Source organism: Hydra vulgaris, chromosome 02 (assembly GCF_038396675.1).
Source record: "Hydra vulgaris chromosome 02, alternate assembly HydraT2T_AEP".
Taxonomy (NCBI): domain Eukaryota; kingdom Metazoa; phylum Cnidaria; class Hydrozoa; order Anthoathecata; family Hydridae; genus Hydra; species Hydra vulgaris.
The window spans coordinates 48302452-48317500 of record NC_088921.1 but is presented as its reverse complement, the minus strand read 5'-3'; the positions used below and the strand labels follow the sequence as shown (position 1 = coordinate 48317500).

At 25.7% G+C, this 15049-nt stretch overlaps 1 protein-coding gene across 2 annotated transcripts in view; it reads right to left on the bottom strand.

Annotated features, from left to right (window-relative positions):
- The window catches only part of LOC100199203 (intermembrane lipid transfer protein VPS13B), a 110300-nt gene that overhangs the window by 1333 nt on the left and 93918 nt on the right, over positions 1-15049 (bottom strand). For both annotated transcript variants that reach the window (XM_065791181.1, XM_065791182.1), the window contains exon 24: positions 131-437. In XM_065791181.1, coding sequence (XP_065647253.1) covers positions 131-437 — 307 coding nt within the window. The remainder of the gene's footprint in view (positions 1-130; positions 438-15049) is intronic.

Here is a 15049-nt window from a genome sequence, read left to right as displayed (position 1 = left end):
CAACTATTTGTGTGTGTGTGTATAAGTATTTTAGTTAAACAATTTCAGTGCATGTACATTAAGTATAAAATATGCAATTTTATACTTAATGTAAATGCACTGAAATTGAAAACAACAAATTTTCTCATACCACAAAAACTTCATTCTGCTTTCATATTTGTTGAAATTTTCAATATCTTGGTTGAACATCTTTTCAGGTGTTCTCACTAACCCTGCTCCTTGCAAAATTTGCTGACTAGCTTGCGAAATGAGCTCCATAGCACCACCAATTGGTTTTGTTATAGCCCCAACTATGCCTTTTGCAAAACCGAACATTATACCAGAAACAGCTTCAGAAGTATTGTTTGCGTTTGTTACATTCTGCATTGGATGATCTACAATACCTGCTATTGCACCTAAAAGACTCATACCAAATCCTTCAAATGCATTTTTAAAACCTAAAGAGAGCAAAATTTTAAAAATAATTTTCAATCTAAAGTCCTTATTTTAATTTTATTCTTTAGTTTTTTTCTAACAAAATTTAAATTTCTTATTTAATTATCATTTGTATGTTTATTATAAGTAAGGATGCACCCTTGGATAGGGTATTTGTTGCCAATTAGCAACCACCCTAATATATTGACCTGTTTCTATGATATTGGAAGATTCCTTCTGACATTTCATTTGTTGTAAATACTGAAGTAGCTACATTTAGATATAGTAACTATATGCAGATGCATATACATGTAATTGTAAATATGCATATACAATTACAGTAAGAGCATGTACATGTCGGCAAGTACATGCCGTTACAGTACTAATATTTGAAGTACAAGTGTACTGTAACTGCTTGTAATGTAACTGCTTTTAATGCAATTTTTAATTTTGTATTTGTTTAAATAAATGTTACTATAGGAATGGTATTTAGATTGCTGCTAAATATCAATAAAACAATTTTCATTTTTAAAATGATAAGTATTACTCCAAAACGTTTTCAGACAATTAAGATAAAAAAGAACATTGAAAATTAAATTGCATAACAGTTTGATTCTACATTTTCTATATATATAACTCTTAACAGCCGCAATTTTAGCCATAATTTCGGACCTTAACTTATAATTATAAACTAATATTTTAGACCAATGCACAGTGGGTCAGAAACTGGAAAAAATCTACAATTTTAAAGTTTTATCTAAATTTGCTTAACTAAAAGTATTAGTTAATAATGTTTAATATATAAAAGTAATATAGGCAATAATAATAATGCATTTATATATAAAAAAAAAATTAAATATACATATATAACGTAATAATACATTTTAATTAATAACTGTCAATAAAATATTAGTGTTGGCAAAGTAATGTTAAAAGTTATTATTATTTATTAAATAATGCGGTCTAAAACAAATTTTAACATTCTTTATATTTTAAATGGTAAGAAAAGCTTACCGCACATATTTTATATACACTATAAAAAACCTTGTGTCAAAGAACCAACACTTGATCTTGTGTTGCTTTTATTAAACACAAGTTAATGTTAAACTTTATAAATATCGTTCTAAAGCACATGCATTAAACGCAAATTCTACTTTTTTAGCTGACACATGATATGTGTTAAAAAATTATCAAAAATGAACGCATTAAAGCCAAAAAAAAAGGAGTTTTGAGAAGTACCATAAATTTAAATCATAATTTTGGATAACTTGATAATTAAGTAAACTTTTAAGTTGTAAATTAATAATAATACTTTTTAGAATTAGGAATACTAATTTGAATTCTAATTTTTACATTTATTTATTGTATTATTTTATTGTAGTTTTAGGACTTTCCAAACTTTGTCTCCCACAATTTAGAAAGATTGTATATCTACTTGTCCATAAAAATGAATGCACACTTATAGTTGAATTTTTTTTTACATAAACTGTGATTTCCATATTGCTGGCTATGATCTAAAACATCTAAATATATGGCTGTTAACATAGACAATTTATTTGATTTTCATGTACTTTCATTGTCAACTTCTTTTCAATTCAACTTTTTCTCATTTTAACTGGAAAGTTTTCTGAAGAAAGTTTTGTTATAAAAAGACATGAATATATTAATCTTAATATATTAACACAATTTTTTTTTATTATTGATTTGATTTTGTTATTGATTAATAACAACAAAAATAACAACATAATTATCATAATGTTAATATTATTTAACTTTATTTTTTCAAATGATTAATTCATTTCAAAAAATTTGTATTTGTTTAAGACATGTACCAGAAAAAATCTGCGCATGTTCTGATGTGGTGTTTACGGAAACTGTGCATCATTTTAAATAGCTAATTGTTTTAAAATGTCATTGTATTAGTTTTATTCAAAATTTAAACAACTCTGTTTTCAAAACAATTAGTTTTAACTGAAATGTCATCAAATCTAGATAAGAAGCAAAAAATTTTTGCATTTTCTTGTTGAAAATCCTGGTGTATCAAACATTTCTAAAGAGTTGCAGATTGCTTTGAGAACATTGTGCAGAGCATTGTGAAACGATTTAAGGGCACTGGTACAATCAAAAGGAAATCAGGATGTGGAAGAAAAAAATGTTTTGTAAGACGAGATCTTTGTAAAAAAGTGAAAGATGCCTTAGACAGAAAACTGGAAATTTCTGTTCAAACTTTAGCGAATAAATTAAATTTATTCGCTAAAGTTGAAAAAGACAAGTGCATCCACTATACAAAGAGTAAAGAAAAAATGTGGCTATAAATCTTATAAAAAGCAAAAATTTCTTTGTCGTGAAGAAAAGCACAAAAATGTTGCAATTCTTTGTTTAAAGCTGCTCTATAAAAAATTATGTGCTAAAAAATCTTGTTTGATTATTGACGATGAAACTTATTGTGCTGCATATTTCTGATTTCTTCCAGGATGCCAATATTATTCAGCAATTAATTGCAAGAAACTGAATTCCAATTATAAATGCATAGGAATGCAAAAATTTGCTAAAAATTTTTTGCCAATAATTCTCGGCAAGCAATTTGTAGATGTGGTGAAAGAAGCTCTTGTTTTGTGACTATGGGAACAATTAACACCAAAATATACATAAAAGATTGCCTCAAGAAAGTCTTTTGCCATTTTTAAGAACACACACAGGTAACCTGTTATTATGGCCCAATTTAGCATCATGTCACTACTCTGGGACAACTTTAAACTGGCTTAGAAAACATAAAAGATTTTGTTGAAAAACACTGCAATCCAACAAATTGTCCCGAACTACGTCCTATCAAAAGATATTGGGCTCTTGTCAAAAAAAAACTAAGGTTCAATGTAAAAGAAGCCAAAAGCATTAAAGATTTCAAAAATAAATAGCTGCCAAGAAAGTCCAGCCAAAGACTGTGCAAAAGCTGATGTTGAGTGTAAACTGCCAAGTTCATGTGTTCTCACGTACAAAACTTCACAAACTTTCTTATGTGAAATTTAAGAATATTAATATATGTACTTTCAAAATATATATAACATTCAATATTGAAATACAATAGTAAAATAAATATCCTTCAAAATGTCCCTGCAGATTTTTCTGGTACATGTCTTAGTTAAGTTGATAATGTCATTCTAAATAAACAATATTTGTTCAAACATGATAATGGGATAATGAACAGATAAAAGGGATAAAAATATGGATGTTTACTTATTTTCTTACTTTTTATAAAGGTTTTTTATAACAATGGAGAAAATTAACAACTTCTTAAGTAAAGTTCTACCAGTGGAAGATTTTAATTGTCCCTTACCTCTTCTGGTAGAATTAGGTACTAGTTCAATGGAAGATTTTCAGTTTTTGAATGTTGAAACAGATCTGCCCAATGTGCTACCTCCTCTTAAAAGACGGAAACTAGAAACAACTTAGGCATGTTCAAAATCTAAGCCAATCACAAAAAGGGGGCCTCATTAGTATGTTAATCCAATTTATTTTTGATAAAAAAAATTTTCATTTTTTTTGTCATATTTATAGATGTGACTTGCATATAGTAACAGTTTGGTATATGATTGACTTTATGATATAGTATAGAAACATCTGTGGTAACTCCTGTTACGTGTACCAAATCAAGTGGTTCAAAAAAAATCGTACTTAAATTTTTACTACTTAACTGTAATTTAACTTCTTTTATATTTTATTGTTGCATAATATGTTATTATATTTTATTTTACTTATATATATTTTTTACATTTTTTAAAATTTTATGTTGTATAGATATTTCATGTGAGTTTTTGAATAGAAATGGATATAGTTGCTAGAAGATTTTGAATATTCTAGCTGCAATATACAGTTTTATACTTTTTGACTTGTTGATGAACTTGAAAACTCATCTACTGGTTTCTTCTATTAGATTGTGTCAATATGGATGCAATAGAAATTATGTAATGTATTATTAAGTATGTTATTTATATTACTTAATTAACATAATTTATTATAAGCAGCATAATTACATAATAATAATTGTACAGCTAATAACATTAATAAATTAACTTATATATATAATATATATAAACTAACATATATACATAATATATACATATATTTTATACATACATATATATATATATATATATATTTTATATATATATATATATATATATATATATATATATATATATATATACCTTTTATATATATATATATATATATATATATATATATATATATATATATATATATATATATATATATATATATATATATATATATATATATACATATATATATATATATATATATATATATATATATATATATATATACCTTTTATATATATATATATATATATATATATATATATATATATATATATATATATATATATATATATATATATATATATATATATATATATATATATACCTTTTATATATATATATATATATATATATATATATATATATATATATATATATATATATATATATATATATATATATATATGTATAAAATTTCAACGAATGAATTTTTTCATACCATATATATGGTATGAAAAAATTCATTCGTTGCTAAATGAACTTTTTGACGGGTTTTTGCAGTTTTAATTTTTACATTATATAAAACAATTTTTTTAACATTTGTTTGTTCATTTCAGTTGGATGATGAATTCAAATTGAAATCATGTAGAAAATATTTCAGTTTTGTTGGAAACAACAATTTCGAAACAAATAAATGCATACCGCATGTTGACTGGCAAATGTATTGACATTATAGGTGAGACAGATACTGAAGGAAATAGCATTATGGGTAAAAAATCTTTATAAAATCTAAAACACAAAAGTTATATTTATTAAATCATATTTTTATCTATCTAAACTATTATATAACATTAATTTTGTTTAGATGCATTAATACTAAAATCTTTAAAGGCTCTTGTTTATGCCAACTTTGGGAAAATATCTTTTTCAGCAAGTGCAGCAATGATTTTCCTAATTGAAGAACTAAAGGTAAGATTTATTTCCAAACCTCGTAAGATTTCATGTGGGTTCTTTAATAAATAATATACCAATAGTATATAGTTTTTAAGAAGTATAAATTCAATTATATTAACTAATGTTTAATCTTCATTCTCTCGTTATTTTATTTGTGTTTAATTTGATTTAGGGGTATGCACCCAGGAGTATGCACCCATGATCTTAAAAATCTGTCAGGCCAATTTACTGAATAAATGTTTTCATCTTAATCTCTAAAGTAATAGTACATAGTACAAAGTAACAGTACATAGTACAAAGTACCAGTACATGATAGGAAATTTTATACCTAATTATAATTTTATAACCATTTTTTTACCACATTGTCTTAGGTAGATTTTAAATTATAAAAACTAAAAACACTCAATTGGGATCAATGGTGCATACCAATATGCTTCATTGATCCTACCTATATGCACCGTTTATTCTATGAATGTAAACTTGGTCCGGGGTCAAACTTATACTATAAATATGGTATGAGTCATGGATTGAGTAATTTTTGATTAGTAGAAACAGCGAACTGTTTTAGGTGAACACTCTAGCGACTGGACCGATATTCTAAGCGTAGTTCCTCAAGGGTCTGTACTTGGTCCAACATTATTTATCATTTATATAAATGACTTAACGGATAAGTTAAAATCAGTTCATAAAATCTATGCTGAAACACTAAACTGTTACAAGAAATAAGACCTGAGTTTCACGATGCTGATCGCCTGATCCTCCAAAACAATTTAAACATTGTCACAGAATGGTCAAAGGAATGGCTAATGGAGTTAAATGTTCCAAAATGTAAAGTTATGCACTTTGATTATGGAAATATTATTCATGAATATGTAATAAATGATGGAAATACATAACTTACTCTTGAGGCAACGGATATTGAGAGAGACCTGGGTATCTTTATATCTAATGATCTAAAATGGAATCAACACGTACAGGTTGCAACACGTAAAGCAAATATGATACTTGGCCTATTAAAAAAAACATTTAGATCAAGAGATATGAAGCTTTGGAGTAAATTATATGCTACGTATGTTAGGCCACATCTGGAATTCGCTGTTTCAGTATGGTGTCCTTATTTAAAAGGTGATATCAAAGAAATTGAAAAAATTCAGCACAAAGCAACAAAAGTACCTCATGATTTAATAGGATTACCTTATGCTGAAAGGTGTCGGTGGCTCAATTTTATTACTTTGGAAACTCGCAGGAGACATGGCGACTTAATTCAACAGTTTAAGCTAGGAAACGGTTTTGAGAGTATTAATTGGCATAATCCACCATATATATATATATATATAATATATATATATATATATATATATATATATATATATATATATATATATATATATATATATATATATTATATATATATATATATATACACATATATATATGTATATATATATATATATAATATGTATACATTTATATATATATACTTGTATGTATATATATATATTTGTATATATATTCATTTGTATGTATATATATATATACATTTACATATCATATATATATATATATATATATATATATATATATATATATATATATATATATATATATATATATATATATATATATAATATGTATATATATATATATATTTGTATGTATGTATATATATATATATTTGAATATATATATCTATTTGTATGTATATATATATAATATGTATATATATATATATTTGTATGTATGTATATATATATATATATATTTGAATACATATATATATTTGTATATATATATATATATATTTGTATATATATATATATATATATATATATATATTTGTAAATATATATATATATATATATATATATATATATATATATATATATATATATATATATATATATAAATATATATATACACAGGGACAAACCCAGACCTGTTTTAGTACTGCTGGAGCGGCATGAGCGCCCAAAAATTACTATTTTTTTAAAATTTTTCTTTTGCCTTTTTATTAAAAATAGAAAAAAATAATTACAGTTTTAAATGCAGTAGTATATAAATAATTTTCAATTTATTTTAGCTACTTCATTTATTCTTCAGGTCAATAAAATGAATTAAAAAGAAATTGCTTTTTTACATAATGATGCAACTGTCCTTTGGCTACTAACTGAACATTAGTTTAAAACAAATGAATGTTGTTACGAAACTTAATTTTAAAAACTTGTTACAAAATTGTATAACAATGGAATGTATAAAAAATTTGCTTTTTCAAAAGATAGAAGGATTTTGAAATATCCATTCAGAGTTAAGTTGACGTTTTTGGCAATTAAGAGTGAACTGCTTTTGATAATAAATGATAAAAAATTTTAGTCTTAATAACTATCAGGCAATATTTAATTTTTGAACTTTTGATCTTTAGCTTGCTATTTTAGTTTATGCAATGAAAACAAAAAAACAAAACTTTTTCAGAAAGTTTTGTTTCTTTTCCATATTTCTTTTAAAATAAAACAAATAACATTAAAATAACTTAATAAAGTTTTATTAGGATCTGTTTAAAATAACCTATAGTAAATGTAACTTATTTATTTAAGTAAGTTTTTTAATCATACTTAATTATACTAATTATGCTTATTTGCAACTTACTTAAAGTATTGTAGCGTTGTTTTAATTCATTGCCAATAACGGCTGGGCCGATTTTTACTGGCCCTATTTAATTTGTTTTAGTAATATAATTTTTTATGCACACACAGAATTCATTAGGCCAAGAGGAATAAAAATGAGCAATTACTTTTACTCAGTAATTGATCAGCTTTATGTAAATAAAAACTAATGAGTTTTGCTTAAATTTTTATTTATGTAAAGTTAAGCGCGTTACTTAGTAATTGTTCAGCTTTATGTGAATAAAAAGTTAGTCAAAATTGCTTAAGTTTCGCATTTCTTTTATAATCAACAATCTTGTACATTTTATAACTTTTGTTAGTGAACTACATTTTTCAGGCATATATTGTTTTATTATTTTTTTTAAATTATAACTTTTTTTTTTTTACAGGGTAAAAATAGTGGCTCAGCCATATTAATGAGAATCTTGATTTGTATTGCAAGTGTTTGGCAATGTTTAGCAAATTTATATATTGTGACACAAGAAAGGTCATTTCTACAAATATAATAAGAGCTACAAACTGTTTGTACTTTTGAATTTCTTGTTGAGGGATTGCTGAAGTTTATTTTTTCCAAATAGCTTATGTATTAAATTCTGCGGAATAATGAATCAGCCATTGAAAATTGTTTACATTGTTTGGTGGCAGTTGAGTTATTCTACCTTTTAAGTTGCCAATTAGATCAACACTGAACCAGATCCGATTTCAATCATGATGATAAGCATCAATCACAAGTTTAAAGAATTTTTAATCAACAAAAATTGCAACTGGGTTTTCAAGAAATATTTTAAAATTAGTCATTATTATTAGTTTGATACAACAAAGGTACAAACAACTAAAACAACAGAAGATATAAAGAAATTTTTTTTTTTTAAATCACAAAAACTGTACCACTGCACAGTGGGTCAGAATTTTTTTTCTGTTGCCAAAAGCCCCAAAAAAGTCAAGTCTTCCAAACTTTTTATTTATTTTATTATTGAAACATAGTTGCTTTACTCTACTCAAAAATCTATTCATTTAATTACTAGAGATGAAGGCAAGCTTGCTAGAACCATTCATAATGGCTTAAAAATTGTCAAACTTTCGCAAATTTTTTTTTCAAAAATACTTATCCTCAAAATCTACATAACTTTTTTCAATAAAAAAAGCTTTGGACCATTTTTATTTTAAATAAACATGTTAACTTAGTGCTTATAAAAAGTATATATTTTAGTTATATATTTGTATTTAATTTATTTATATGTCTTAGAATTGTTGGTATTTTAAAGGTGTTTTACTAAATTTTCTCATCTTCCTTTTTCTAAATGCCACCCGAAGATTATTTGATTTTTTGATTTTTTGATTTTTGCATTTACTAAACGGCAATTATTGTTCAAAAAAAAAAACTCAGCTTCGACCATGTATTCTTTATGATATATTTTTTAGTTCAAAATCGACGACTTTTTTTGCTTTTATAAAAAGACCAGTTTAAAGTTAAGATATTTGCTTAAGGAATATAGTTTTTTTGTTTTTTTATTTTTATTTAACACATCGAACTGTTATTGTTTAAATACACTTTTTTGTTATTATTTTAATGTTTTCAAAAAAGGAAAAAAAAAGAAAATCATTTCACTATAAATACATAAAAATAAAATATTTAAGTACTCGATTCCAACCAAATGCTGCTCTCTTGAAATTGGAATTAATGATATTTAGGAAGTATAAAGGTTGTTTAATACTATTAATTAAAATCAACTGCGACTAGTTATAATTTAAACTTAAAATCGATTTTGAAAATTCAAGATTTTAGACTAATTTAACTCTTACTTTACAATGCATTGTGACGTGAAAAAATTTATTTGTCTGGAAATTTGAAGTTTATATGATATTATATGATCATATGAAGCCTAATTAGTTGATAATTGCAATGATTTGATTAAAAAATTGTAATGTTAAAAACTTAAAAAGCCTTAATTATATAAAAATATATGTAAAGACACAATAAGAAAAATGAAGTCAGACACTTGCATATACTGTAAATGTTAAAAAATATTTAAACAATTAGTCACTAACATCCTGCATATAAACTTTTAGTGAATGACACTAACTATATTTTATATTGTTAATATTAAATAAATATTTAAAACTGAGAATTTATTTTTTATAGCTCAAGGTTAAAAGTTTATTCCTATTTTACAAATAAGTGCACATAATAATTTCATTTAAATCAAAAGGTAAAAATAATATAATTAAAATTTTAGTCAATAAATTCAAAGTCAGCATTGTAAAAAAATGGCAAATCAGTGTTTTCGTTTTTAGATGATCCGATAATGTCATTGTGCTCATTTAAATTTCTTATTTCATTTATGTTTATTGGTTTTAGTTCCTTATTTTTATCATCAAAATCATCATCTTCATCCATCTCATTATATTCTTCATCCGCATATATATATCATCATTTGCATCATTTGTATTTTCAACTGCGTCTCCTTCTAGAATCATTTTTTTATATTTACATTTTGATCTTGCATAGTTTAGAGATGAAAGAATTGGATCACTCGAAAGCATTAAATAAATGAATTGGCCCATCATTGTAGCTTTTTGATCAAATTTACGAGTGTGTTGTAAGCAAATATTTTTATTATCTTTATTCCGAGCTTCAATTGCTTCTTCAGAGTCCATTCCAATTGGTAGCATAAATCTAGATATTGTCAGACTACTAGGAATGAGTAGTTTGTGTACTGAGGCTGGCATGTAAAACCATGAGCACTTTCAAACAAATATATTTGCTGTTTCCAAACAATATGTTTCATATTTGGCTATGTGAATTTTTTTTATTCAAATTAATGACTGATAGTATAATGTATAGCCCGTAGATCAAATCTTTCTTGACTCCTGTTATTCGCAAAAACTCTGCATGCTGATAAAAAGCACGACAAGCAGTATTGCCATCATTTGTTATCCCAGATCCGCCTTGAAGAGGCATGACAACAATAAGGCCAATTTTTGCAAACTCACACTGAACAAACTTTTTTTTTTACAGCTGCTAATTTTATATTTTCAGGTCCACGTATTTGCCACACACTTTAATATCAAGTCTATAACTTATATGTAGAATATACTCAAAACATCGAATCCATGCATGTAATGACGATAACCCAAGCTCTGAGCTTTGTGAATCCGTTGAACGGATCAGAGCTTTATCTAAGTTGTTCATTAATCTTGGAGTACATTTGCAACTATTACAAATTTGAGCCGATTTGTTGTCACAAATTGCATTAACTGCTTTTCCATCAATCATTGTAAGCTTAAGATCAAAGCTTACTTCAATTACAAGCTTCTTTTCAGCTTCTGGTTCCATTATTTCTACATCAATAATCATTGTACTTTTCTCAAGCAAATTGATTTGCTTGTCAAATAATTTTTTTTCTTCTCTTAAAACTAAAGAGTTTTCAGCAATATACTAAATTCTTAGTGGGCGGCAGAATTGCTTTGAAGAAGGCACTTAATTTTCCCAAATTTTCATAACACCATACGATAACTTAAATGGCACTAGGCAAGTAGAAAACAAACTTGATCAGACATTAAATCATTACATTCATCATTGTTCCCTTTTTGGACAGAAAATCTTTGTTTAAACTGCTTTTGGCTACTTGCACCATCGAAGCCATATTTGCAATACAAAGTCATTCCTATACAGGATTCAAGGGAATCAAGTTAAGATATTTTATTTTTAACAGTAGTTTGTTGCAGCATTCGATGAACTGTATGGTGTAACAATTCTTTCAGTGGAACTTCGCCTCTTGTTCCAGTTTCAGCTATATAAATACCATCAAGATAACACTTTTTTTTGTCACAAATGTTGTTATATGTAGGATATATATTCGCATTACACTTAATTGAGTTATTTCCCATAACTTGATATTGCATCTTCGATAAATTCATAGCTGTCATTAATGCTAATCCCTCTAGTGGCGTATTTGGTACAATTTGCTTGCTTTTGTCCTGAATAAAACATTTTATTTCATTTGCCGAATCTGTATTTGATAAACATTCTTTTAATACATACAGCAAACTATATCGCTTTTTCTTTTTTAACCCCATTTCTGCTGCTTGTAAGATTTTATCATGGTCGTGATTTACTAACAATATGGATGCGTGCCGACGTTTACTTCGGTAGGATATATCTTCATATTTCTGACATGGTCTCCCAAATGACTGTTCATTTAAACAAGAAACATTTAAATCGACGGTTTGTGATGATTGTTCGCTAGGTTGCTGAATAATTAAAGGCAAAATTTTATTGTTAAGCCAAAATGACTCACCACTTAAAAATTTGCTCTTATTTTGAAAATGTTTTTTGCTAAGTTTTGATTGGCACTTGCATACAAATTTGGGAAGAGCGTTTTCAAAACGAGTAAAATCATCATTTTTATTAATGATACGTTTAATTCATTTTTGAGCATACTATTATACTGATCTACGATTTGTCTTGACGTAAGTTGTGATGAAATAGTGTCTTTAATTTTTTCAAATACCTCAAGTCGAGTTATGTTATTAAACATTTTTATAAGATAACTTGATTATTTATAAGATAAGAGTTTTAATAATGCTACTTCAAGAGAAAATTTAAATATCTATAATGTATTTATAGTGAAATGATTTTCTTTTTTTTTCCTTTTTTGAAAACATTGAAATAGTAACAAAAAAGTTTATTTAAACAATAACGGTTCGATGTGTTAAATAAAAATAAAAAAAAAACAAAAAAACTATATTCCTTAAGCAAATATCTTAACTTTAAACTGGTCTTTTTATAAAAGCAAAAAAAGTCGTTGATTTTAAACTAAAAAATATATCATAAAGTATACATAGTCGCAGCTGGGTTTTTTTTTGAACAATAATTGCCGTTTAGTAAATGCAAAAATCAGAAAATCAAATAATCTTCGGGTGGCATTTAGAAAAAGGAAGATGAGGAAATTTAGAAAAACACCTTTAAAATACCAACAATTCTAAGACATATTATAAATAAATTAAATACAAATATATAACTAAAATATATACTTTTTATAAGCACTAAGTTAACATGTTTATTTAAAATAAAAATGGTCCAAAGCTTTTTTAATTGAAAAAAGTTATGTAGATTTTGAGGATAAGTATTTTTGAAAAAAAAAATTTGCGAAAGTTTGACAATTTTCAAGCCATTATGAATGGTTCTAGCAAGCTTGCCTTCATCTCTAGTAATTAAATGAATAGATTTTTGAGTAGAGTAAAGCACCTATATTTCAATAATAAAATAAAAAAAAAGTTTAGAAGACTCTACTTTTTTGGGACTTTTGGCCACGGAAAAAAAATTCTGGCCCACTGTGCACTGGTGGTACTGTTACATTTCTTAATACAGCTTCAATAATTGATACTTCCAAAAAGGCACTAATTAAAAAATATATATTTAGATTGTTTAAAAATGTTTGGCATTTACCATTACCATAGAAATAAAATAATCAGAATATTTTATTGAAATGTTTTTTTTTTTGAGGTTAAAGCTGAAGCCAAGTAACTAAAACTATATAAACATTTAAGTACTGTTATGTATGCTTATAAACAGATGTTAAGTTTTTATCTTAATTTACATGAAACCGTTAAAGCATCTTTAACAATGATAAATAATATTGTGAAGTTTACTATTATTTATGACTGACATTGTAAGTGTTGTATTTAAGAATTATGGATTTAATTAAGTAAAATATGTGTTGTGTTATGAAAAAGATATTTAAAAAACATGTTTAAAAATTTTTTAATGTTGTAAAAGTATCTTTTTTGTTTTTGTTGACCCTTTCGCCATTCTCAGAAATCTTTATGTGAACCTATCAGAGAGTTCAATGTTTGTGTAATGTTATATTCTTTTATCGTTTATTTTATCAATTAGTAATTAAGAAACCCTTCTTGACTAAACTACTGTTGATAAGGTTTGCTTTTAAATCATGCCAAAGTCATAGTTACAATATAGTTACATAAAGTTATCTTATTTATCAATAATTTAGGTTCATTAATAAGATAAATTAACATGAATAAAATTGACAGTTTATTGGCTAAACGTTTCTCGTCATTGGGATCTGAAAACCATTTTCGGATCCGAAAAATTTCAATTTTAATATACAACACTTTCCTCGGAATCATATATAAAATATTAGAATAACTAACCAATACTAAGTGAAATTAAGTTGATGTTAGAACTACCCGTTTTGTTGAAAAGCTGTTTTTAGTGATATCGACGCAATTAATGCCCTGTCCCAATTATGCATAAAAATAACCTGGTTGAAACATTTTCTGAAGTATCAAAGTTGATAGAGATTGTTTTGGTCACGCCTGTGTTTACAGCTGATGCTGAACGGTGTTTTATTACTTTAAAAAGAGTTAAGACAATTTTGAACCATTAGGGCAGTTTTCAGTCAGTTTTTGCTGGTTTTTACGTAGGTTTAAGAGATTCAATGTCATTAAATAATTTATTTTGAAAGTATGTTAGCCCTTAACTCTCTCAACTCATTAAAAATGCTAGTGTCCTAACAAACACCAAAGCGCCAGTTACAATTACCCTTGATTCTAATGCGTTTATGCACCTTTGATCATAGGATCAAACACGTGCATAAACGCATTAGGATCAAGGGTGCTAATCCGCTCCATTTTTACAAAAATTCTTTTTTTGTTACACTGTATGCTTTTATAGCTTACCAAAAGCAAGCAGCCAAGAGGTGAATAGTTTAGTTACAAAAAGGCATAAGCAAAATTATTCAACTCAAAAAAATATTAAAGATGTAAGGTTCCTTGTAAAAGTAAAAAAAATTATTTTCTGTCGTAAAAATCTAACACATTTTTTTCAGAAACAAATTTAATAGTAGTCTATTCTCTAACCAAAACACAATTATTTTGAAGATACAATATTTATAACATGCTGGTTGTCAGCTCTCTTTAACAAGTTATGTAAGTATGGAG